The sequence below is a fragment of the Procambarus clarkii genome, chromosome 81, assembly GCF_040958095.1.
Source record: "Procambarus clarkii isolate CNS0578487 chromosome 81, FALCON_Pclarkii_2.0, whole genome shotgun sequence".
In the NCBI taxonomy this organism is placed as follows: domain Eukaryota; kingdom Metazoa; phylum Arthropoda; class Malacostraca; order Decapoda; family Cambaridae; genus Procambarus; species Procambarus clarkii.
Window position 1 is genome coordinate 24,152,064 of NC_091230.1, and position 27,959 is coordinate 24,180,022.

Here is a 27,959-nt window from a genome sequence, read left to right on the forward strand (position 1 = left end):
CTGCCCATTTTGTTTCTGCCATCTCCGAGGATCGAACTCTGACCCTAGGATTACGGGTCCAGAGCGCTGTCCACTCAGCTATCAGGCCCCATGTCATGCCTGTTTTGCAATGTTGTTAGCCCTGTGTCCCTGGTACGAGAGCTGACTTAGTTCTGGAATGATTTTTGTTGCTCTTGTTGCTCGGTGTTGTACTTTCTCCAATGCAAGTACATTGAAGAAAGTCCTTCTGAAGATGAGGTCCTCTGTGCTTGGATACAATAATCCAAGTGTAGGCGTAAAGGAGATTTATACAGTTGAATCACTACCTTCTTATAATGACTTCAAAATAAGCCATTAACAACTGCACCACAACATTTTTGCCGAAAGCAGGTGCGCAGTGCAGGGGTTAAGGTCATAGATACGCTCAATTATTCCTAGGGTTTGGTTTGCTATTTTTACTGCTGCTCCTACCTGTTGTGCAACTGTTCCGTGAATGTGTGCTGGTTAGTTTCTAAGAATGTGTGCAGGTTTGTAAGGCAGGATCCATTTCTAGCAAACCAATGTTATTGTTGTGTCGATTTTACAAGATTGTTCACTGAAAAATGGTGAATGATTCCATCCCCCCCCTCGGGATTCTCTCCTTGAGCATAAACAACCACTTGGGCTGGACGGTATAGCGACGGTCTCGCTTCATGCAGGTCGGCGTTCAATCCCCGACCGTCCAAGTGGTTGGACACCATTCCTTCCCTCCGTCCCATCCCAAATCCTTATCCTGACCACTTCCCAATGCTATATAGTCGTTATGGCTTGGCACTTTCCCCCTAATAGTTCCCTTCCTTGAGCATAAAGATGTGTGATGTAAAGCTGATCGGACGGTAGTTTTCCGCCGAGCTCTTTCTGCCTTTTTTTTGAAAACAGGGGTGACATTTGCATATTTCAAATCAAGGAGGACTATCCCTTGATCAAGCGTAAATCCCTTCACTACAAGATTTATGCCTTTATAAAACTTGAATAATGAGCAAAGGGAATTTAAGTGGTTCGCCAAATGACAAAGATTTTTCCAGTAAAAAAAGGAAAAAGCTCCACAATCATATGTTTTCATAATTTTCCTTGTACTGTAATTTGTATTAACTGTAGCAGCTTTTCTAGTATAACAATTGTTAGGAAAGCTTATGATAAAAGATCTAAATATTTTCACAGTTTTTAGTAGCAATTACTATTAAAACTCCTGTAATCTGTATTAGCTCTTCATGCTATGCATGTTTATAGTTGGTAAAACACTTAAGGATACAAACATTAATCTAAATTGTTCTGTATTTGTCATTTATTTCAAGCAAACACTATCAGGATTTATCTAAATGAATATATAGCGGTACAAATGGCAACCCGTTCTCGCAAATTTAATAAGTCAATATTGACTTATTAAATATGTGCATAGGTGACATACTTAACATAATAGTTTCCCTTGAAAAGCTTCATAGAAAACACCGACCTTACCTAACCTACTTAGTATGTTAAGATAAGCATCTTATTGCTTCGTAATTACAATTATTACCTAACCTATACCTATAATAGTTTAAGTAACAATTGTAATTACGAAGCTATAAGATGCTTATTTTAACATACTAAGTAGGTTAGGTAAGGTCGGTGTTTTCTATGAAGCTTTTCAAGGGAAACTATTATGTTAAGTATGTCACCTATGCACGCAACTAATAAGTCAATATTGACTTATTAAACTTGCGAGAACGGGTTGACAAATGGAAGCCTCAAAGCAAACTATAGTGAGAATCTGTTTATGCGAATATATAACATGTACCAGAAGTAGCCAGTAGTATTCAGTCCCCATGGCAACAATCACATACTCTGCAGACCACAGTAGCGTCAGAATAACAATAACCTTATTTGGAATGTCGGGAAAGCGAACAGCCATCCCTCTGTTGGTGTGACGATTTACATTGATTTTTATAACTAGCTCATGAAAACTAACTTGCTTAGCTAAATGAATTTTGGGATTCAGTCCCTGAGCCCATTATGTGCCTCAGTAACCCTTTCCCACCCCATAAGGATGGGTATGGGGTGCATAATAAATGAACTAATCTAACTACTACTACTCTTCTTCCTGTTATGGACGTTGTTGTAATTACTGTACCTAAGTGTTAATTACCTAAGTGTAGTTACAGGATGAGAGCTACGCTCGTGGTGTGCCGTCTTCCCAGCACTCTTTGTCATATAACGCTTTGAAACTACTGCATTAGGTATAGAGTGCTCACAGGGCGGTAGTTCGCCTTCCCGACTGCATGAAATGTCATTCCCACATTATTGTGGTTTACAATACAAAAAACTTGACAATCATCAACTTCCTCAAAACTGTTTCTAATAACACCTTTGTCGATGTTATTTTTAAATTAATATTTTGTTAGATCCTACGTTCTTAATCTCAGAGTTTCCTCGCAAATGTTTACCAATTTTGTCCTTGTTAATCTTTGTCTTGATCATCGTCTTCTTCTTAACAAATGGACGGAGAGACCGTTGATATCTTCGCTCGAACAGTCGCAACAGACGGGAGTCAAAAATTGGTCGGTATTTGTTGTACAGCTCCACGGCAATCTCAATCGAGTCTCCTAAAAAGAAAACAAAATTTTTGAAGACCGTGACACCTTGAGCGCTGCTGGCTCTCCGAGCCACTCGACAAGAGTAACTTCTCTATATGGATAATAAGTAACAATTAGATAAAAAGAGTAAACTAATACAGCACGAGTAAAGCTGCACAAGATACATGATTGCTAGAGGCGGGTCCAAGAGCTGTCACAAGTCTTGCCTACAAGCTCTAATAGGTAATCACTACCATCACCACCCCCTCATCGGTGATAATTTCATTATCACCACAATTTCATTATCACCACAACCAGTAAACACCATCAACCCCTCACCACCACCACCCCCACCACCACCACCACCTCGACCACCACTACCACCCTTGCCATGAACTACCACCCTCCACCACTACAACAACCACCACCACCATTACCAGTACCACGATAAAAACCTATCATCTTACCTTTAGGGACAGAGGGAAAAGTAGCGTTAGTATCTTTGGTAAAAGGATCTTCAACAGATGTGAACAGGTCCCAGTTAAATAAAGCCTCGTCGAAAGGCTCGCCTTGTTTCAAACTTTTCTCTAGGGTTTCAGAGAAGAGCTCCCAGCGAGGCTTTATGAAGTTAGCGACCAGACCTGACCACTGCTTGATACCGTAGTCGTGGATCTCTCCCGTGGGACCCCACAAGGTAATCTGGTTGAGGGCGTTGAATACGTACTGGTCACGTTCCTGTTGGTGTACAGAGATGCGCTTATAGTGTCTCCCTCTTTATGTAAAGATGTAAATACCGAATATAACAGAAAAACTCACAGCACGTACTCAATATTTACTCGCTGAATTACACACCCCACTCCTGTGTGTTTGCATAGATCATAACAGTTGTAAACAAATGCCTTGCTGGTTTAATTCCTGCCTAAATTAAATCCTACTTTCGTCCATCACTGTCATCTGCCTTAACCCAACGCTGATATGATAGAGTTTGGTTGAAGTTCAAGTATGTTTATTGAGACAAGAAAGAAATACATCTCAAAGAGATAGAGTAGCTTAGGCTATTTCTACCCCCCCCCCCAAGAGTTTGGTTAAGGCAGTTAAGTAACATTTTGTTTGTAATCCACATAGGTTTTCATACCTTTTCGTTGGTGGCCCAAGCGGCGGCAGCCTCCACCCAGCTCCCCAGGAGAAAGTTAGGAGAGGACCCCAGCAAGAGGTCCAGTTCCGTCAGAAGTTGCTGCAGAAGGCTGTGAGACTCTCTGTGGAAACATCGGCCGGGGCTCAGTGTCCTCAATATTTACCGCGGCCAGAAAGTGTAATATTTAACTGAATTTACCTATTCCAATTTGGTTATACTGTATGTTATAAAACAGATTGTTACATGGCGCCTGACGGCTGAGTGGACAGCGCTCGGGGTTAGTAGTCCTAAGGGTCCGAGTTCGATTCCCGACGGAGGCGGGAACAAATGGGGCAGAGTTTCTTTCACCCTGATGCCTCTGTTTCACCTAGGAAGGTGAAATATTGTATGGCTGACTACTGTATAGCTGACTATTGCTAATTCGTCGTGAGCGATTATGGACACCTACTCAGGCTCAAATAGACAAACCTCGCTCGAGAATAAAAGTTTACATAAGCCTGATAGCGTCGTCATCATATTAGAATATTCAAATTAGTAGAATATGAGCGTCAATTTTTCAGTCAACACTGAGGATTTGATTTTTTTTCCAAGTGATGAAATTAGTCGTTTCGTTTCCGTGTGTTCTTGCTAAATCATGCCGGCCAGAACACACGGTAGAGATGACTTCAAACATGCAGGCGATGAGTCACAATAACGTGGCTAAAGTATGTTGACCAGACCACACACTAGAAGGTGAAGGGACGACGACGTTTCGGTCCGTCCTGGACCATTCTCAAGTCGATTGTGAATGGTCCAGAACGGACCGAAACGTCGTCGTCCCTTCACCTTCTAGTGTGTGGTCTGGTCAACATGACTTCAAACATGGCAACTTTGTTCTGAAGAAATCTGATTAAACGTTTCGTGGTCCCTTATTTAAAACGTTGCTCAATCAGGAATAGTTAAATAGGAATGGTTAACAGAAAACCAAGAGTGGTGATATCGGTGGAATTACGAAGTCCACTTGAGCATTTAAAAGACTGGCTCTACCATTTAACCTTATCACCTTTATCACTTGTTGTGCAATCAGAGCGCAGGCACTACTCCAGGTGGGTCAGCATGAAAGCTCTCTATTACACGATGTGATTGTTGGAGAATGTTTATGCGAAATGAAAGTTACTGTAAAAATTGATTGATAAAGATTAAGCCACCCAAGAGGTGGCACGGGCATGAATAGACCGTAAACTGTAAAAATATGTGTATACAGCCAACATGTATGGTATTGTGAGAGTTGTCGAGGCCCCAGAAATAATGTACATATACATGTAATAACAATTAGTGTCTAGAAAGAGGTTTAAAGTTCTGGAAAATGTCATCCGGCCATGTAGGAGCAAATACCCAGGTTGGACATACCAACCCGGTTGGCTTACCCTGGTCCACAGGTTGCAAATACCCTGCCCTGTGAAGATTTAATATTATGAGTATCATATGTTATTTTGTTTTGTATTTGCCAGTCAGTTGCCATTTGATGCTGTGCTATACGCGTAAAAGACGTCAGTAGAGAGCTAGCAAGTGACTACACTGTGGCATAGAACAGGGCAGCAGAGAGAAGAAGAAGCACTAATTTTTAACACCTACAACCTATTTCTCTTTAGGTAAGATTTGTCTGAATAACACCTGTAACAAAGACTCACATACTTACTGAACAGCAAGCAGAACTTGATTATTGTAGTTCTGCACCAGTCTGATCACCATCTCTCCACCAACCAGCTGTTAGGAAAAAACAGAAAAAGCCACAATAGATAGAATCGATTAAATATGCCATCACTTGTTAGCCCGTATCACAGATAACAAACATCACTAAAACCTGCAAACAAATTAATTAATGACTGAACAAAATGATTCAGAAAAACCAACACCCACATCAGAATCACAACTAACAAGGGTACCTCGGCAGGAATATACGCTGTACCCTGTAACGTTATACAGGGTACAGCAGAACTACAGTTATTACTCCTGAAGAAGCGAGAGTAACACATAGAAAAGACATTTTTAACAAATTGACAATGTTGATTTAGAAAGATACGTCGTGTATGAAGAACGTGCTGCTATGCAACAACATGAAAGTGAACAAGAAGGTTGGACTGAAAAGACGACGTTTCGGTCCGTCCTGGACCATTCTCAAGTCGGTCCAGGACAGACCGAAACGTCGTCGTCCCTTCACATTCTAGTGTGTGGTCTGGTCAACATACTTTAGCCACGTTATTGTGACTCATCGCCTGCATTAGGACTGAAAACTTCTTCCTGGATTGCCAGAAAATTTTAGACCGGGAGACTCCTATACAAATCTCAACTTTCCTGTCTTAAGCAATTCTCACGTGGAATTCTTTGTAACGAAACTTTGTAACAAAACCAACAAAGTAGAATTCTACTCGTAACACCGCATGGTAAAGATATGTGGATGATGTTTTCTGTTTGGTCACCACTTGGTCCGGGAGACATCTCCCGTCACGCAGGGTGCAGTTGCGCCTCCACAGATCTCCAGTATCATCTTTTGATACTGGTAATGGCTCGAAAGGGCCACCACTTACGGGCTATTCATGCCCGTGCCACCTCTTGGGTGGCTTAATCTTCATCAATCAATCAATCTGTTTATGATCTATTAATATATCTAGACATTATAATTAGAATGTAAAATAATCTAACCCCCTCAATAAAGGTTACGATGAAAATTTCACAAAATTATCTACCATTTCTGAGTGGTATGGTAAATATTAACATACGATAATTCCCACACCCGGCAGTAGATATGACGCTGATAAGCCAGATAATGTCTTGCCTGATGGGGTTCTGAGAGTTCTTCTACTCCCCAAGCCCGGCCAGAGGCTAGGCTTGACTTGTGAGAGCTTGGTTCAACAGGCTGTTGCTTGGAGCGGCCCGCAGGCCCACATACCCACCACAGCCCGGTTGGTCCTGCACTTCTCGAAAAAAAAATCTAGTTTTCTCTTGAAAATGTCCACGGTGGTTCCGGCTATAGTTCTTATACTTACTGGGAGTATGTTGAACAACCGTGGACCTCTGATACTGAACAGATACCAACCGAGGATACACTGTCAGCAATGTATACATGACTGATATCAGGAACTTTACCAATTTATCACACAAAATGCTTTAAATCACATATGTAAAACCAATCCTCCTGTGTACAGAACGAGAGTGTAGCCAACACCGTACCAGGAATGCTAGGAAGCAGAGAGGCTTTAGACTATATAAATTGGTGCCGGAACTCAGGATCGAGAGCTACGAGAAGATTATATAACCTGGATCTCACGACATTGAATTCACAGAAAAAGATGACAAATGGTCACAATATATAAAGCACTAAGTAGCATTGACTGGAAGGACACGAGAGTGGTTTGTATACACAAAATGAGTCAGGAACTTCAAGAAAACCTTTAATGTACGAGCAAGCAAGAAAAATAGTAGAAAGTGACTCAGAAAATTAGTTCAAATTAGATATGATTGAAATTGAAATAAGTTTATTGAGGTATACATACCCACATTATACCCACCTATAGGTATAGTATAACACCTACAGGTATTATACCCACCTATAGGCATACATACCCACAGACAGGGTAGATATGATAAGAGTTTAATTACGCCCGGCAATTCAAGATTATGAGAACCAGCCACACTTACAAAGCGAGGATAATACCCTCAGACGGCTCGTAAATTAAAGCATAGTTACTTATAAAGGCTTTAAAATATATACATACAATTATCAAGTACAGCCTTACCTGCAATATCTGTCTTGTCACATCAACTAAATCATGTTTGAAAGTAGATTGTTCAATTACTGATTTGATTCTAGTTCTCCTCTCCTCACTTTCATCTATCATTCTCCCTCTTGTCCCTTCCGCCTCTGATGCAACCAGCTTCCTGTTGACTCCACCCTCGTCAACGGCGGCGCCCTCACTGACATCAACGGCGACGCCCTCACTGACGTCAACGGCGGCGCCCTCACTGACGTCAACAGCGACGCCCTCACTGACGTCAACGGCGGCGCCCTCATTAACATCAACGGCTGAGCGTCTGGATATCCTTATGCTGTTATGGACAACTTCTTGTTTATTTTGGTGAGGGTTTAATACTCCGTCGTATGTTTTGATTCTCGGGTCATTCTGTGTGGTTTTATATGCTGTGTAAAGCCGACGAGGTTCAAGGTTCAAGCTTTGTTTCTCTTCCTTAGCAACGGCGATGAGGCGGTCCCACGCGGCGACGACATCGCTTACCGAATACCATAGCTGTAACATTTACAACACATGTTTTGACATATATTTTACATAAAGCAAAATAAGCATCATATGAATGCGATTGGTGACAGGGAGCTAGGATAATTTTCGTGTAAAATATAACCAAATGTTACTTAAAAGTTTTAATACATCGAAAGTTTAAAACTTATAGCCTTTACATCAAGCTTAAAACTACACTGCAATCCTTCCAGGCCCATCATCGTAAAATGAAAGTATTTACAGTAACTATTTGGTCGAAAGTACCAATATGAACCGGGAGATAGAAGAATTTTGTATTCCTGAATTTGGAGAAACCGTTAATTTTTTTTTTTCAACAATAATAAATATAAGCTGTATCCTAACTTCTCCTAGCAATCCTAGGCCTAATATACGCTATTATAGGTCTAATATTGTACATATATGCGCTATACTAGTCATAAGAATATTTAAGTTTGACTTTTAGCTATATTTTCTCAGACTATAAAACTGATGGTATAAAATTCCGTCTGCTGGTCCAACACGTCATATTGGTACTTTCGATCCAATAGTTACAAAAAATATTATAATTTCTGGGGGACAGGTTGAATCCTTCATATAGAATAAGGTAGCAGCACATTGCTGTGCATACCTAAGCTTAATAATAAATTAATTTGCTATTGTTTCAACATTCATTACACGTATAAGCATTACAAATTATTTATACACATTCATGAAAATTGTAATGCATTTTGTTCAGCTTTACTTGCATTAAACAATTGTTATCATGAGCGTAAATTTACAAATAATTTCATTTCTTGCACAACTGGGATTTTTTTTTTTTTTTGCACATTAGGCTACATATCTGTGAAAGATCATTTGGGCATGCATGAACCTGTACACAAGATACAAGCGAACACACACAAACACGTGGCTCTGCATACATAAGAGATAAACATCATTCAATGGAAGATTGTCATTATTTAGGACAATGAAAGATTGTCATTGCGAGACCGCTGAGCAAATGCCAGGAGAAACGGAGGAAGGCCATTTAGGGCATCCAGGAAAGTTTAAGTTTGAAGAGAAAGAAGTATTTACCAGGGGCCAGATTCACGAAGCAGTTACGCAAGCACTTTCGAACGTGTACATCTTTCCTCAATCTTTGACGGCTTTGGTAACATTTATTTAACAGTTTACAAGCATGAAAACTTGCCAATCAACTGTTGTTATTGTTATAAACAGCCTCCTGGTGCTTCCGAGCTCATTAACTGTTTAATAATTGTAAACAAAGCCGCCAAAGATTGAGAAAGATGTACAGGTTCGTAAGTGCTTGCGTAAGTGCTTTCGTGAATCTGGCCCCAGGCCATTAGACTAAGCTGCTGGTTCTTCTCTTTAATACAATTTTTGAATGGTCGTCCCACTTCCAGGACATAAGTGGAGACCGCTCACCCTTGCCATATGCACACACACACAACACAAACACAAATTAGAAACACACACGAAACTTACCGTATCAGGTTTGACATCAATTTGTGGTCGAATAACGACGATATACTGTCCATGGTTGGATGTGTGGATCTTGTTGTTGTACACGCTCCTCTGTCGTTCAGGTTCAAATAAGCTTATTAAGACAATGGAATATACACCTCGAAAGGATCGAGTAGCTTAAAATGAAAACATAATTAGATGCGTGTTATGTTTGATTTATGTATAACTGCCGATCAGAAGATCAGCCTTTCTAACATCCCTTTGGCTCATTTAGGTACTCGGTTCCCACCTATTCGCGTACCACTCGTGTTAAACAGTTTAGCTTTATCTACCCTGTCAATTCCTCTGAGACTTGTGTAGGTAGTGTGTGTACTCACCTAGTTGTGGTTTCGGGGATTGAGCTCTGGCTCTTTGGACCCGCCTGTCAACTGTCAATCAACTGGTGTACAGATTCCTGAGCCAACTAGGCTCTGTCAAATCTACATTTAAAAATGTAGATTTGACAAAAATTGTGCAAAGAGCTTCATAAGATTGTTACTTGCCTAGCTAAACGAACTTTTGCCCGAAACGCTGTGCATATTAGTGATAATAATAATATTATAATCAGATATCGGAGTGTATTCACACACGTTAGGCGTTTATCAAGTTAATGCGAGTTATGTGGACTATAATAGTCTACCCTCATATATTGCTGTAATTTTGTTTTAGGGTACACTAAATTAATAAGTATAGCACGATATTATTTTTTTGAAATATATTATTGTTAATTCCTTAATACTCTTTATATGGATACCTATATAAATATTTGTTAAATAATTGTTGTAGTTAGTATATTCATAATTTTTTTTCGCTGCAGTTTCAAATAATTCAGTTGAAATAATAGTTTATCAAATAGTCTATTCGAATTTTCTCAATAATTAAGTTGACAAATTAAAGAGTAATAAAATGATATTATTCCTATATTGCTAATTTTGTGTAAACATTAAAAGCAAGTAATTTTTGTAATAAATATATTTAAATTTTATAAAATGTTAAAAATATTACATAAATATTTCAATTTTTATTGTAAATATATTAATTGTTTTGTATGTTCTCAGATTACATTACAACCCTTTTTCATCTCAAAACTTAAGTAAGCGAGGTCAGATTTGTTATTTATTAATTTCTCGAGCACTATCTTAGACGGTTAGTATTGCGACAACAATGTTGGTTAATTAATACCTGTTCTTTGAAACAATGTTGCTGTTCTATGGCTACTGGGAATTCACCCAGTGTGAATAAGTCTCTCTGGGGTTACACACAGAAATCACAATAGCGTGATGCTTCAAATGAATAAATCCACAAGGGTCGTGACGAGGATTCGAATCCTCGTCACGAGGATTCGAATCCTCGTCACGGCCCTTGTGGATTTGTTCATTTTCTCGCTCGGGTTCGTTTTCGACTCAAAATCGGGAGAGCCCTGCGAGGGACAGAAATGGTTTGTCACGTTTCCTATCACTTATTTATTTATTTATTTATTTATGCATATACAAGAATGTACATAAGGAATGTAAGGATACAAATATGGTAATTACAGTCTTGTAAAGCCACTAGCACGCGCAGCGTTTCGGCCAGAAAATGCCCGAAAATCACAAAGAAAATCACAAAATGCCTCTGTTCACCAGACAGTCAATAGGTACCCGGGAGTTGGGCAACTGTTGTGCGATGTTGCATTCTGAGGAAGGTCAGTAGCTATTGATATTGCTATCAAATGAAATGCCGAATGAAGTTAATGAAATGGTGAATGAAACATCACGACGACTTGATAATGGTCCAGTGCGGACCGAAACGTCATCGTGTCTTCATTTTCTGACGTGTGGTTTGGTCATAAATGAAATGCTTTTACAATGACAATTTACCAAAGATTTATATAACTATAGTGGATTATTTTCTGTCCCACAGACAACTGGAAACTAAAATCATATAGTTTGCCATAAACTATTATTCTCATTTTCTAAGCATATTTGATAACGGTGTAACTGCCCTAAATGTATTTTTATTCAGGTCTGATAAATATATTTAAATATCTAACATGTTAGTGCATTTTTTCAAGTATTTGACCTGCAAGTTGATAGGAGCAGGGAGGAAGCTTCGCCTTTCAGATGTAAAAAAGGGAAGACCAATAAGAGATGGGGGGGAGGGAGGACTGAAGGGACGATTATTGGGGGGAAGGATTCATATTTTCTAAAGAATTTAGTTAAAAACTAAATAGCTTTATTTTCTATATACATAAATTTATAATAAATAATGACTAAATATTTAAATGTTATATCGTATCATTTATTTTATATTTCCCTTATTAAAACTTTGTAATTTTACATAAAAATGTACAAGCATGTTATAAATGCATTTTCTTTTTCAGAAGTAATCAGATCAACCCTGATTCTGCCTACTCCCCGAGCTGGCCTGTTGAAGAAGGCCAGGCTTGACTTATATTTTTCTAATGCCTACGGGCACTATAATCTCAATCATCAGTTAACTTGCTTGTTAAAGTACAGTATTGTCAATATAATTTATATTTAGACAATACAGTATATCTTTTGTTGTTAAACCAGTTAGATTATAATCATCTTTAGAAGAATTCAATAATTTATGTAACCTAAATGTAGAAGTCATAAATAACTCTTGCACTGTTGATTGGTGCAGATTAAGCCACAGCAAGAGATGACACAGGCATGAGTAGCCCGTAGTGGTAGGCGTTTTGTCGTGTAACTTCTTTAAGTGTTTCTGGGCCCCTCGGCGTTACCCTGTTTATTTATAAAGCTGCGAGCTTTAGGAGCTTACTAAGTGGAAAAATACGCGCACGCTGGTAATAGCTGGGTAATATAGGTAGTGCCAGAGGCAAAACAGGCTACAGTATCCGTCAATTTGATTTACGTAGAGAGTGCGAGTGAACTATTAAAAAATGTTACCATATATGCAGGCGATGAGTCACAATAACGTGGCTGAAGTATGTTGACCAGACCACACACTAGAAGGTGAAGGGACGATGACGTTTCGGTCCGTCCTGGACCATTCTCACAATCGACTTGAGAATGGTCCAGGACGGACCGGTACGTCGTCGTCCCTTCACTTTCTAGTGTGTGGTCTGGTCAACTTACCATATATCATTCAATTTAAAGCATTCAGAAAATGGAGCGAATATCATTTCTCTCCAGGTGTTCTATATATTTGGTTTTAACTATTTTTTTAGTGTTTTGACTACCACACTTGTCTGTAATTTAGAGGGTCTTCTCTGCTACCATTTTTTTGTAGACTGGAAGAAGAAGTAGTGTGTGTTTACCAAAGACCTTATGAGAAACATTACCGTAAATGTCACCCGAATAGGGTCAAGATGCGATTTATCGTTAGTACTTACAAATAGAGATACAATTACATGCTGTCAAATGCAAGAAGCTACATACTAAAGCACTTGCTAGGCTCCGTGGCCACTGTACATGACAACTCACGAGCTTCCTGGGTCGCAGAGTGGGTCGCCGCATGATAATCGCATCTCTACCGTGGTAACGGATATACACACTGCAATTGTACACGCTGCCCTGAGGGAAGGATATAGTCAGCAGAGAGAAAAGGTGTAATTACCTAAGTGTAGTTACAGGATGAGAGCGACGCTCGTGGTGTCCCGTCTTTCCTCATATTTTTTGTCAAAAAACGCTTTGAAACTACTAAAAGTTTCAGCTTCCACCACCTTCTCACTTGTTCCATTGATTTGCCGATCATTCCTGTCCTCTTCTTTTGCAAGATTACCTACAATGAGGTGGTTTCTTCTTTGTCTATCTAATACTTCCTAATCAAGTTCAAATATGTTTATTGAGATAAGAAAGAAATACATCTCAAAGGGATTGAGTAGCTTAGGCTATTTCTACCCCCCCCCCTCTACTTCAAGTCCCTCAAGGTACTTCCTAATCCCCCTCCAGAACATTGAATCCCTAATCCAGAACTCTGACTCCATTCAAGGTAACCGCCCCCCCCCCCACCCTCCCGGGGGCCCCGGTGTCTGATCTACCCTCTGGGTTCTCCTGGTTGACCACGGGAAACATGCCTATATGATTTGAATTTATCGCGTGTTGGAAGTCCATAAATTATTTCACCAACACCTTCTGGCCCTCCTGTAGTTCTTGACCCTCTTGCAATTCGTTTATTATTTTTTCCATGAATTGTCTTGATTCTCATATTTTTACCTCTAGGTTCCCACCCATTGTTGCCTCATTATTTTCCCTGGCAGTCCTAAGTTTATTGAGTTTGCCATTGCATGTTATGCAGTAGAAGTGAAATACGACCTTTGCCTTCAGTTTCCTCTTGACTGTGGGCCTCGGATCAGGCGTCTGAGATCTTGAGGCCCTGCGGTACATCAGTGGGAATCAGATGTGACATGAGACAGTCACATCTGATTGTTAATTTTGTCCTTGCGCCTCGGGTACACTTACGATCACCACTTTACTGTAGCATTCTGATATCCCTCCTACTCTTAAGTCGTCTAATTTACTTAGCAGACTAATACATAGCGTATATATTGTATTATTACTATTATTATTTTTAATGCGAGTTAGTTTTGATGGCAATCTCCGTGGGTTCGTCAATGTTTACTGTACAAGCATTTACTCTACATTATAAGTTTTGAGATGTATAATGTAGAATTATAATCAGAAAAAAATAGCTTTTACCGTTACCTTTAACAACAAAATTATTAATAAACCTAATTATAAATGCACAACAATTAATGAAAACACATTTGTAATCGAATTTGAGCTGCATATGTCATCTGTCTACCTTATTTACCAAAGAATGCCTTAAGAAGTAACAGTCTTTGGGTGAACGGCAACCATAGTATTGAAGCTTATCTTACCATGATAGGCTAAACCCAGTAAATATGACATAAATGCATCCCCGGGGATATCATTAACCCTTGTATACTGTAGAGAATGGCTCCATGAGCATTGCAGTTAAAATATCACCTTCATATATATACAATTTCTATCGATATATTAAATAGTACCAAAACATCAGTATTTACTCACCATAAGGAGCTGCCAGGCTTGGCCTAGACGTGGGTCATCAGATCCATACCTCCTACTGGCGTAGTCCAATGCCCTGAGAAAAGATAAGTGGAGTCTTAAGATCTGATAATAAACAAGTCTTAAGACGTGAGAAAAGTATGTATCCCCCCTTCAACGTCATCGCTACTCTCTCTTAAACCCAACCCAACTCAACCTAGCCTATCCTAGCCTAACCTTACCCAGCCTAGCCTAACGAAAATGTGAGATAAACATTTGGGTTTTATTTGTGGGATGGACGACGAGGTGCGACGTCATTATAATGCCATTCACGCTGGTGAAAGCTATTTTAATAAAATGGAAACATTGTATTATATATTTTTGCTTGGAGGAGGGAGGGAGAGGACGGGAACAATTCGAAGTACTATAATCGAGTCTATAGAAATATATCCGAGTTCAAGTTCAAGTATGTTTATTGAGATAAGAAAGAAATACATCTCAAAGGGATAGAGTAGCTTAGGCTATTTCTACCCCCCCCCCCTCTATATATCCGAGATATGACGGGTAAGATAACAATATGCGGATGGAGAAAAACAACTATAAATACAATTATACAGTGTTTCAGATAATATAATGAAATGAAAATAAAACTAGAGTCCCAAGCGGTTGTAAACAATGAAAAATAATATTAAACCCTACTTGCAACGTGGTTGTAAACACCCGCTCCGCTTGCAACATGGTTGTAAATGGGCTTGAAGTATGTACTTATACCTCAAGGCGTTTATAGTTCATTCATTTTAATTCTCAGATACACACACACACACACACACACACACACACACACACACACACACACACACACACACACACAGGTATTACAGAACTCACCAAGTGGAAACATTAGGAGACGTTGACCTCCACCCGAGTTCGTTCATGAAATCATACATGACGTAATTCTGGTTGATTCCCTCTGGGGTGAGTCCTGTGCCAACCATACTGACGTTGGGGAAGCTCCTGGCAGCTTCTATGTTCTGGTTGAGGATAAGTTGGTTGTTAGTGATTATGGTATAGGTTGGTGGTGGACATGCGGGGATTGTGGCTAGTTTATTGGTGCTAGTAATGGTGGTGATGGTTGTCAGGGTGGCTGTGGTGATGGTGGTTAAGCTAAGGATTAGTACAAGCATTCGAGCATGTGTGTTAAAAGAACCTACATAAAATAATATGTAAAGAGACATGTGCAGAGGAACCATTCTCTACATATCGATATTATTCATATTGTCTATAATGCTTAATACACAATGATAAGTATTTTACAATTTACTGAAAACATGATAAATATTGACATTTAAAATGTATGTGAGATAACTCATACTTTCAAATGATTAATCTCCTGGGATATGAAAGTGTCCCAGCACTTGGACTGAACGTTACCACTATAACATCTCGCTTCTTGCAGGTCAGTGTTCGATCCCCGATGGTTCAATTAATTGGGCACCATGCCTTTCCTCCGTCCTATCCGAGGTCACACCAGCGCCCCGTCAAAACTACCCTTCGTCACCTTTCCTCAGCCAACATATCCCCTCATCCTTCAAGACGAACATGCTCCTCATCCCTCATATTCCTTCACCTTCGTGACCAACGCTCCCCTTTCTCCCACATAGCTTTCACCTTCAAGATGTAGACAAATTTTTATTTATTTACCCTTTCACTTACATGCCTTCATTCATATTTCTCCTGGTACCCACCCCCCCACACACCTTCAAGATAGAAACACTCATCCATTCATGCTTGCACCTGCTTGAACCATCACCTTCACTCACCTTCAGTAGGATGTCAACATTGCCGAAAAGGCCGTTAACTCCGCCGTAGTTGTGCAACATGCAGAAGATGAACGGCTGGCCGAAGTAGGACTGAAGGCGGCTATACTGTGGGCTGACCTCCGAGGCCACGTCCAGCACCAGCATGCGGCCCTGCAGCAGCAGCGGCAGCAGCAGCGGCAGCAAGAGCAGTGGAACAACGCCGGCACAGCAGTGGATCAGCAGCGGTAGCAGAAGTGACAGAAAATACATATGAACATTTTAAAACAGGAACCAACGAGGATGAAATTAATAAATAGGAAGAAATGGCGGTAAAAACAAAGACAGTAATGCAGGAACAATACCAACGAGAAGAATTAAGGAAGGGGGGGGGGGGGGAGACAACATTAACAGGATAATATGACGGAAAACTTTAAAAGTAAAACAAAAAAAAGACACCCGAATGAGAAAATCAAGAGAACACAAGAGTGGAAATATTATTTTAAATCATTACATTAACATTTACTAAACGGTATACATAATAATGTTTTTTTTGGGGGTGGGGGGGGGGGCTAATATATATATATGTAGCTATATAAGCTACACAGACCACATTATAACTTGGTACTAATTCAAATTACCTACACATTTGAAAGAACGCGTACGACTCCCATAATGAACTCACACATATTATCAACACACGCGTACACCATTTTAGTATAATTATTTGTTTTACCTACAATTAATGTTGTACTACTTTGACATTATGAAAAGAACAATTCTCCATCACATTAATGTATCTCTCACACACTCTCTTTCTCTCCATCGATTGATGATGAAGATTAAGCCACCCATCACTTTACTTGTGAAGGAGGAAATGTATATGTTTACCTCTCAGAATGTTTGGTAATATGTTTATTTGTGATATGTGTCTATGTATATATTAACACGATGTACTGAACGGGGTGAGAATAGCTTGAGCTACCTCATCCCTTTGTGTGTATTTTACCTCAATAAACTTATTTCAATTTCAATTTCAAGCCACCCAAGAGGTGGCACGGGCATGAATAGCCCGTAAACATCCTCCTCTCCCTACGACTCTGGTAATAAGGCCTGTCCACTGCCGCTTGTTGTTGTTTTAGATTTAGCTACTCAGAATGAAGTGTCCATGTAGCACGGGCTATGGCGAACCCGTAATCACTGTCACTGCCGCTGATGATGAAGATGAAGCCACCCAAAAAGGTGGCACGGGCATGAATAGCCCGTAAGTGGTGGCCATTTTTAAGCCATTACCAGTATCAGGAGCTGATACTGGAGATCTGTGGAGGTGCAAATGCACCCTGCATGACGGGAGATGTCTCCCTTGTGAATGTGTTAAGATGAAGATGAAGCCACCCAAAAGGTGGCACGGGCATGAATAGCTCGTAAGTGGTGGCACTTTTGAGTCATCACCAGTATCAATAGATGATACTGGAGATCTGTGGAGGTGCGACTGCACCCTGCGTGACGGGAGATGTCTCCCGGACCAAATGGTGACCAGATGGACTCACTGCCGCTGGTGAGGGTCAACTTACAACAGGGACGGAGGTGAGGAGGGCCTCGGCCTGCGGCAGCTGCCAGAACCCGTCGTTCAGAAACAACCATCCCTGCATCACCCTGTATTTACCCAGGGATAAACATATGGGTCATAAATATTAACAAGAACTTAATAAAATATTCGTGAATAATGAATGAATTTGTTAAAAAAAAGAGTATATAGAAAAAATGTCCTAACTTTTCAAAGGGAGGTTTAAAGCCTATGACAAAAATTAATTATATCACCAAAGCAGATATGAATGCAGTTGATATTAAAACAAAACGACTTAATTTTGTATGAAGGCACGAAAAACAAAAAAAAACAAACATTCCTAAGCTTAGTATACCACATATAGGTACTATATTAAGCCTAATATAACGTATATTTGGCCTAAGATGGCTAGGTTAGATTAAGTTACGTTCTTCAGTTACTTTTCCATTTTATAAGTATAGCCATTTTGAGCTAATTAAGTAATGCAGAACGAATTTTAGTGTCCAACAGTCCACTTCTGTACGTTTGACCAAATAGTTGCTATAAGTACTGTCACTGGAGGATGCACTACAATCCAATCACTTGGGCTATACGGTAGAGCGACGGTCTCGCTTCATGCAGGTCAGAGTTCAATTCCCAACCGTCCACAAGTGGTTGGGCACCATTCCTTAATTCCCCGTGTCCCATCCCAAATCCTTTTCCTGACCCCTTCCCAGTGCTATATAGTCGTAATGGCTTGGCGCTTTCTCCTCTTTCTCTCTCTCTCCTGAACCACTTGGGATTTTCCCAATCCCCAGTAAACACCACAGTAATCAACACCAACTAAGTCATAGTGATCCAGGCTTCTGAACCCTTCCTCTGAGTTTTATGGAATCCAAAAATTAAAATGCTACACCTCCAATCCCACTTTTTCCTTCCGCTCCCATTATCAAACATTTGAATTATTCAAATAAAACCCGTCGATAAAGACACGTGCATCAGTACTAAGGCCAGTGAAAAGATCCTACTCGTTTAAGTTCATAATTAAAATTTTAAACAATGTAATCTAACACCATGTAATTCACTAACCAGATAGCATTACCATTCATAGCGGCATTAAAATAGACAAGCAGAATGTTTACCTTTGGCTAATATAACAGTATATGTAATGTAAATATACAAATGCAAGTGACATACCAGATGGCGTTGGGGTCGGCTACAGCCATGGCACTATAGATGGCAGCACCAACACTCCTCAAGTACTCAGGGTCACTAGACGTGGGTGTCATCTCGTTAAAGGTGTCACAGTTGTAGAAATGGTCGCTGCCAAACTCAGAAGTGACCTGAAATAATCAATATGAGGTTAAACTAAAATAGTTATCTATAAGAGATAATCTCTACGTCTGTAGTTGGTGGCCAGGGGCCATAAATCACAAGGGCGTGATATATCACGTCATTGTGATTTCATTGCAATCAATCAATCAATCAATCAATCAATCTCTCTCTCTCTCTCTCTCTCTCTCTCTCACCTCCTGAATGAAGTCTGAGCCGATGGTCTGGAAGAGAGGATCGTTGGGGTCCAGCAAGAATGTCCTGGAAAATATAGGAAATAATTGGAAATAACGAAAATTCATTTAGCGATGAAAATATACTGCCATTTATGATGATGATGATGAATATGCTACATCGTAGCGATATAAATGGCTGAAAATATTAATAAAGTTGGCTGATAGCAATGATACAAAATAAAGATAGCTGAAAACAATGATAGAAGTAACAACTATGAAGCGAAAAGTATTAATTGTGTATTTTATACCGAGCACAATGTGTGAAATTCATGCATTTACATGGTTCCATTAGCTCTTTCTGAACTTTTCTGAGTACAGAATAATAACACGTCTATTTGTGTTTCCATTAGTTTCGCTCCTTAGGCTGTGAGCTCACACACAGGACGCCTCCTCAAGGATCACCCATATCATCAAGGCGAAGATCAAGGCAAATGGAGGAGGACCTTCGACAAGCCGCCCAGTTCAAGCCGCCTCACTCATTCTCTAGCACATATCCCCCCCTCACACTCATACACACACACGCACGCATGCGCATACACTAACACATGCGTACAGTCTTACACATGCGTGTGCATGTACACAAACTGCGGCTATAACCTGGTGTAGGGGTCCGTGAAGTGTGACCATGGTCCAAGGCGAGTAATATTGGCTTCAGGATGAACCCTACAAAGAAAAATTGACTTGATTTATTACTTGATAACTTCCAATCTGAATACAATTATTATTACCCCACAAACCTAACCACAACTATATAAAATTATATATATACACTGTATACATATATAAGCACGAGTGTATAGGTCATTATTCATCGAAATTGAAAGAGATTTAGGTGTAAATCTGAGTTGTGGTCATTTGAGAATCCCTTCGAGCCACAATAACGTGGCTGAAGTATGTTGACCAGATCCACACACTAGAAGGTGAAGGGACGACGACGTTTCGGTCCGTCCTGGAAAATTCTCAAGTCGATTCATAACGTCGTCGAAGGGACGACGAAACGTCGTCGTCCCTTCACCTTCTAGTGTGTGGTCTGGTCAAGATCATCAATCCCTTCGACTTACCTGGCAAGACCAGCAGGAACATGGCCGGCAAAAGCGGGGAGAATGGGAATCATGCCAAACTGTCGCATCCTGGCGACTATGAGCTTCTGCAGCGCCACCGTCTGGTTGTGCCAGGCGGCGGAGAGCGGGCCTCCCCAGCCCCGGATGTTTCCCATGCGACTCCCTCCAGGTGGGAAGACACCCAGGGTAAACCACAGGAAAATTTACAGATTGATTGATGAAGGTTAAGCCACCCAAGAGGTGGCACGGGCATGAATAGCCCGTAAGTGGTAAAATTTACAGCATTACAAATGATATTATACACAACTTGCTACACCTGACTGTATACATCATTCTTAACACATTTACCCCCTCCCCCCGTTCACTCAATATAGTAATACCCATTTAATATATAAACACCCATCCAACACATAGTTAGGGGCATGAAAAGCTGGATATTGTGTTGAAATATTGCCCCGCTCCTGCGCCAGGTAAGTCCACTACGGGCTCACCATAGCCCGTGCTATTTGGAACTTTTTGTTCCCAGTAGCTGAATTTATAACAACACTGTATCCCTTCCACCTTCCCCATCCATACTCCACTCGTCACTACTCCCACCCCAGACAAGCACCGAATCAACACCCATACTTCATTCGCCACACCCAACTCACCAAGCAAGGAAAGCTGGTCCAGCAAAATGTTCATCCAGCTCGGCTTGTGTGAGGCCCATCTTGGTGTAGACACGGTGCCATATTGCCTCCTGTCCCGTGAACGCCAGGGGCAAGTTGATGCCATTCAGTGCCATCCAGTCGATCTCCCTCTCCCAGCGCTGCCAACCCCACCAGGCCATAGAGTAGGACACGGTGCACACGTTCTGGTAGTAGCGGAACCTGGGTAGTGGTGAAAAAAGACAGCTTTTAATAAATGTGAATCAGAACGAGGGGAAGGGAACTATCAGGACAAAGCACGAAGCCATTACGACTATATAGCACTTGGAAGGGGTCAGGATAAGGATTTGGGATGGGACGCGGGGGATGAATGGTGCCCAACCACTTGGACGGTCGGGATTGAATGCCGACCTGCATGAAGCGAGACCGTCGCTCTACCGTCCAGCCCAAGTGGGTTGGGATAACGAATGCTTGTAGATTTTAATGAAATGCTAATATTGTAAAAACAAAAATACTCAATGCTTGTTAATTTTCTAGCATTATTTTTACTTCACTAGCTTATAAACTCATATCCTTCAGATGGCTGTCCAATGACTAGTGTCATGGATTTTGGTAAAAGGAGTTTAGGTTATTTTCAGGATATTAATATTTAAAAGTTTACCTAATAAAACATTACACGATATCAGTGGATGCATTGGTAAAACAACGCAATGAATTTGGTTAACTTTGAAGTGCCATTAAACATGGAACAACGTTTAGGATTGCATCGATCTCTGTTGCAAGCCAAAGAGAAATTAAAGTCACCACACTGAAGGAAAACAAGTGGGATATGATGGAAAATTAAAAACAAACGAGCCACAAACACCCAAGGTAGAATGTTTTCAGCACAAGAGATAGAGTTGAAAAGGGGGTATTACTGAAACAAAGTCTATATATATAACTTTTAAAGTTAACTAAATATGGAATTGAGTAATTGCACTAGACAACAAAGGCGAGGCTTGAGAGCTCAAGCTTCACCCTTCAGGCGGGAACACACTTGTCATTAGAAGTGATGTTGATGGTGGCCGGTGGCAACACGTCGGGCAGGTTGAGTTGGTCGGCTTCCCAAGAGACGTGGGCCTTACAGTAGTACTTGAGGTAGTGTAGGATGCCCCACGCCGCCGCCACACCACTGCTTCCAGTCACCTCCACGCTGGTGTTGGCACCTGGTGACCTCACCTACAGGCATTCAAATACGTTTGTTCAGACAATAACATACATCTTAAAAGGGTAGAGTAGCTTAGGCTATTTCTGCCCACCTCCCCCCTACAGGCATCAACCATACGTGTCAGTAGGGCATTGTGTCTGTATGCCAGATAAAATGTTCACAATACGTCAGATAAAATGTTCACAAGCTAGTGAACATTTTGAGCAATAAGTACTCAATGATTACTTATTGTGAGAAAATGAGTATCAAAATGACATGACATTCATAACAAAAGAACAAAACTGTTGCACACACACACATTGTATATTATGACAATGTCAGACCACGAGGGATGGATTAAGACAAGAATTACCCTTCTCAAGATGTATTATTAAATACGAAAGTACTTAGGGAAATTCCTGTTTCAATTCTTCCTCCGTGGTCTGACACTGTCACATTTTTCACCATGTGTTAACTTTCGTGATTTACACACATTTATATATTTTATATATTATATATATATATATATATATATATATATATATATGTCGTACCTAGTAGCCAGAACTCACTTCTCAGCCTACTATTCAAGGCCCGATTTGCCTAATAAGCCAAGTTTTCCTGAATTAATATATTTACTATAATTTTTTTCTTATGAAATGATAAAGCAACCCTTTTCTCTATGTATGAGGTCAATTTTTTTTTATTGGAGTTAAAATTAACGTAGATATATGACCGAACCTAACCAACCCTACCTAACCTAACCTAACCTATATTTATAGGTAAGGTTAGGTTTGGTAGCCAAAAAAAGCTAGGTTAGGTTAGGTTAGGTAGGTTAGGTAGACGAAAAAACATTATTTCATGAAAACTTGGCTTATTAGGCAAATTGGGCCTTGAATAGTAGGCTGAGAAGTGCGTTCTGGCTATTAGGTACGACATATATATATATATATATATATATATATATATATATATATATATATATATATATCTCGAGGAATGACCACAAGAGGTCTAGGATATTAAGTAAATTACAACAACCATCTTTGTTCCACAGACTACCCACAAACATCACAATTAAGTCAAAGCCTATAACCCCAAAATACCCATAAGCACTCCAACTGAGGGCACATACACAAGCCATCAACACCAATGTCCCCCCCTTCCCCTCCCTCGACCCAATATTACTCCTTTAAGCGCTCACCAGCTGCCCTTCACGGCCCACTTAACATACCACAAACGTATCCTTCCCTGCAGGGCCAAGGCTGGGGTCGACGCTCAGGGTGAAGTCCTTGGCTCGCTCCTGCAGTAAACGCTGCAAGAGTCCCTCCACTGCTTTCGTCTGTTCTTCAGGGCTGCTGCTGGGTATTACATCCTTCAGGTGATACTCCCACGGGCGCGCATCGTCCACGAGGCTCCCTTTGAGAAAAAAATAGTATTACCTTCATTCTCTTCCTTTCTATACAGACATATTACCTACGATGTTTGAGATATTTATGCCGAATATTTCCCTGCGTTAAACGTTACACAAGTACCGCACACTTAATGCATAAATATTTCATTCAAAATGATCTACCAGAAATCTTAGCCAAATATCCCTAGTTTGGTAACTGTAGGTAGTAACTAAGTGGTTGTAACCTATCCACAGCTGCCCACTGGATGGGGGGCGGTGTGCAGGACAAACATATCAATTGTGACAATAGCTCTCCACATATGTCAGTTGCTTAATTTAGAAACTGTACTTGTGGTCGATCTCGAACCCATTGTTGATGTGACGATATGCAATTGAATTTTGTAACTAGCTTATCAAGATTGTAACTTGCTTAGCTAAATGAATTGTGGGATTCAGTCCCTGAGCCTATTATGTGCCTCTGCAACCCTTTCCATTGCCCACAAGATGGGTATAGGGTGCATAATAAATGAACTATTATTAGCGAGGTAAACTAAACTAAAACATTACACCCACACACGCTTTAAGTCAGTCCGGAGAGAAACTCCCAAAACATTACCCGGTATTATCTAATCACTGTTTGGAATGATAACTGTTGCCCCGAGTTCACTGAACAATCTATATTTTCATCCACATACTCTGAAACTAATTAGTTATATATACCTGGCTTGAAGTCCAATATCATGTGTTAACATGACAGAGAAACAATGTTCAATATGAATCACTTCTTATAAAAATTAACTACACAAAAACCGTGCCTGCTTGTAAGACACGAAGGATACTTTACAATTTTAATTTACAACCACTAATTTTTATATTTTTATGTCTGCCCAACAAATCAGGCATCAAGGTTGTTCCATTAATAATTATTGCCTCTGCCAATGAGCTGTTGATAACTTTTCAGCATCTAATAAGTAAAGAAACTCAAGCAACACGTAAATATGAATAGCATAACCAATCACCATAAACAGACTGTGCGAATGACTATACAGTTTAAACAGAACTGGCTATTGCTTACCTTTTTCTTCGTCAATTATATTCCAGGGAAACTACAAATCGTTCAGACATACCCAATTGTTCCTGCACTCAACTTACCTCCAGCAGGAGAAAGGAATATCAAGGCCAGCAGAACCAACAACCACTTCCGAGGTCTGCAGGAGATCCTTGGCAAGCCATCTTGAGTCGAGCTCCCCTGAAGACATAAACAAGCTTACATATTTATAAATAGCGCATGAACACATATACAAATACCCACCGACACGCCTGAAAGGTTAACAAATCACACTGTAAAGTGTCCTGCTGTGTGGACAATGTAAACAGGTGTCACAGGAGGTAGGAAGCAGGTGGAGTGGCCACAACCTGCTTCCTTCCTGCTGCGAGCACTGTGAGGATAGAAAGAGCCTAAGCTACTCTATCTCTTTTGAGATGTATTTTGTTTTTCTCGTCTCAATTAACATACTTGAACTGTAGCACTGTGGAACAGGAGTAAAGGGAGAAACGGTAGATACAATACAATACAACAACAATACAATTTTATTTAGGTAAGGTACATACATACAATAAATATTTACAAGGATTGTTTGACTTATAGGTATAGCTAGTACATACAATGCCTAAAGCCACTATTACGCAAAGCGTTTCGGGCATGATAAACTTAAATGACAAGCTTAATACTAATTGAGCATAATGAGTAGAATGAAAACAAGAAATGAAAACATAGATGAAAAAGCAGCACAAATACAATTATGTCGACAAACAGCGCTCTTTAAAGAAAAAAACAGACATTGGTTGACAATAGAAGGGTAAGGTAGGTTACAGGGAATTTATTAGGTATAGCTTCGCTTTTAACTTAAACTGGTTATATTTTGAAAGACTGGTTATAGTTGGAAAGATATTTTACACTTTCCTGTATCCAGGTATACAAAGAATTAAGGTGAAAGTATATCCATACAAGGCCACTGAGATAAGGCACCATAAACAATTACCAGATGACACGACCTCCCAAATCTGACCTGACATTGGCTTCGCAGCGTGTAAAACTTTATATTTATCGAAAATTCACCTAATAACACCAATTTATTGTCCATGACTAATATTTAAAATACACTGTATACAATTGTTTAATAAAAAAGTGCTTGCATTATCTGGTCAAGGTGTTTTCCAGTTTGCCCCACAATTTATTATAAGCATTATACGATATAGAATGTTGACGTTTTATGCTTATAGCCTAAAAATCTTAATATGGATATTATTTCATATAGTCGGGAATATAATGCTAGTCTTATCGAAGTCTTCCTTTCTCCTCTTGGCCTACTACTAATGCAGCCCATAAGAGATGATTAACTCCTGGGTACCCATTTGCTGCTAGGTGAATAGAAGCATCAGGTGAAATCAAATTTTGACCAGGCGATTCTGTCATGCAGCGGTAAACGGCAAAATAATTTTTCATAACCGAGTAGTACACACACACAGAGAGCAACTTACTAAATTATATAATTCAGGTGCAATATTCTATGTGTATACATTAAAAAAAAAATTCTCTAATCTTACAATTGTGGAAGTCGCCTCCATCCACACATCTAAGGACAACTTCGACAACGTATTTGAACGTCAGAAGTTAAACTTTAATTAGGCCGGTTGAGCTAGACCAATATAGTCTAGGCCGGTATAAAGAACTAGACTTCACTCTCTCGTAGAGACTGATAGGTAAATACCACCCCAAGATTTTCATAAACAGCCTAGCTTTATTATAATGGTTTGTTGATGTTTGAATTTCTTGGTAATCCTTTATATAAAGTTCAACATTGACAGTTACTACTTTAACTAGGAGAGTTTTAGCTCGGGTAAGCTCTGGCGATTTGAACAATGTGTTGTGTCTTGAACAAGGAGTGACGTAGCTTGATCTTGCTGCATTTTAATTTAAAACAATGTGCTCTTAAACTCAGCAGTGAGCCTTTAACAAAACTGTGCCAGACTCCAACCAGGTGTAGGTGACTTCATTAAAGTACCACACCCCTTCAGTAAGGTATATATGTGTTTGACCAAGTGTTGAACAACGTGTGAAGGCGGTATGAGCAGTGTACGGGTTAGACCGTCAAGGGCAAGGCAGTGAATCAATTACAAAGAGCCAAGAAATCATGCGGGATCATTCACTCCATCTCAAGAGGGTTGAGTTGATGCTCGTTCCTCCTTTTCCCTTTCGATGTAGGTGAAATTTTAAGCTTTTATTGGGGGGAAGGGGAAAAAGTACTTATAATTATATATTTACATAAGCAGGGAACATTATCCCCCCAAAGTCCATTGGGTTCACCCGCCATGAAAGAACTTTACAAACTAACACCACATTACCATTAAGTATAGACCTTGGCAGCCGAGCACCGTCTTCACACCACCACTAACAAGCGTCAACTGGTGGCTGGCTCTCTTATCACTTACTCATCTGTTATTGCCCACCAACTGCGTCTCAGCCAATCACAAACAAGCTAGCTTCATGTGCTATCTCATTGGGCGATTTCATTGGTCGTTATAAAAGCCCCGACGATGACGAGAACACATTATTATTATTATTATTAACATCTTTATTGACAAAATTAATTACAATTTTGCCTAATCTGAGATTTTGATAAAGTCTTATTAAAGTGAGGATAATGCTGGTATTCACTGTCACGCAGGACAGAGGGTCATACATAAGACAATAGGTCTAAACTGTAGGCTGAAGCACATATATATCATGGTTACAATCAATGTTTTAATGTATGGATATGTGAAAACAACTTTCCATTGTGCATTGCCACACAAGGGCAGGGAGAATACAATTGCTGATAAAATTGTTGCTTTTTCTTTCTGAATGTTGAATGAGAAGAGTTCGGTTTAATTTTACATAGGTACTGATATTCATCTAAATTATGAATAAAATGTAAACGAAAATTAAAGTATAAAGAAATTAATTAATTAACAACTTTTTGGTTAATTCATTAATTAGCTGGTGTTATAATGAGGCTAACAAGGAAATTAAAACAAGAACAATATATCTAGCAACTGATTTTACCAGGGAATACTGTGGCTATTGGTGTTACCAAGTGACAATCTGACTAGTAACTGGTGTTACCAAGTAACAATCTGACCAGTAACTCATTTATTATGCACCCCATACCCATCTTGTGGGTGGTAGTGGAAAGGGTTACAGAGGCACATAATGGGCTCAGGGACTGAACCCCACAATTCACTTAGCT

The 27,959-nt window shown here is 39.9% G+C and overlaps 1 protein-coding gene across 1 annotated transcript; it reads right to left on the minus strand.

Moving 5' to 3' along the window:
• Window positions 1-1,285: 1,285 nt before the first annotated feature.
• Naglu (N-acetyl-alpha-glucosaminidase) lies at window positions 1,286-27,157 on the minus strand. Its single transcript, XM_069315418.1, has 19 exons — window positions 27,076-27,157; window positions 24,823-24,919; window positions 23,512-23,696; window positions 22,128-22,309; window positions 21,094-21,313; window positions 20,445-20,605; window positions 19,981-20,046; window positions 19,345-19,408; window positions 19,013-19,158; window positions 17,844-17,925; window positions 16,294-16,443; window positions 15,362-15,504; window positions 14,498-14,570; window positions 9,462-9,551; window positions 7,482-7,988; window positions 5,384-5,451; window positions 3,706-3,826; window positions 3,038-3,305; window positions 1,286-2,600 (listed from the first exon to the last, which is right to left on the minus strand). Exons 1-19 carry the CDS (start codon window positions 27,076-27,078, stop codon window positions 2,380-2,382), a joined length of 2,847 nt encoding a protein of 948 aa, XP_069171519.1. The 5' UTR covers window positions 27,079-27,157; the 3' UTR covers window positions 1,286-2,379.
• Between the last annotated feature and the right edge of the window lie 802 nt (window positions 27,158-27,959).

Excerpts from the sequence above, each read along its gene's own strand:
- Naglu (XM_069315418.1), bottom strand. Across the intron at positions 15,505-16,293 it reads ATGTTGACATCCTACTGAAG|AACATAGAAGCTGCCAGGAG; the intron begins GTGAGTGAAGGT and ends ATCCTCAACCAG. Across the intron at positions 3,306-3,705 it reads CTTGGGCCACCAACGAAAAG|GAACGTGACCAGTACGTATT; the intron begins GTATGAAAACCT and ends GTACACCAACAG.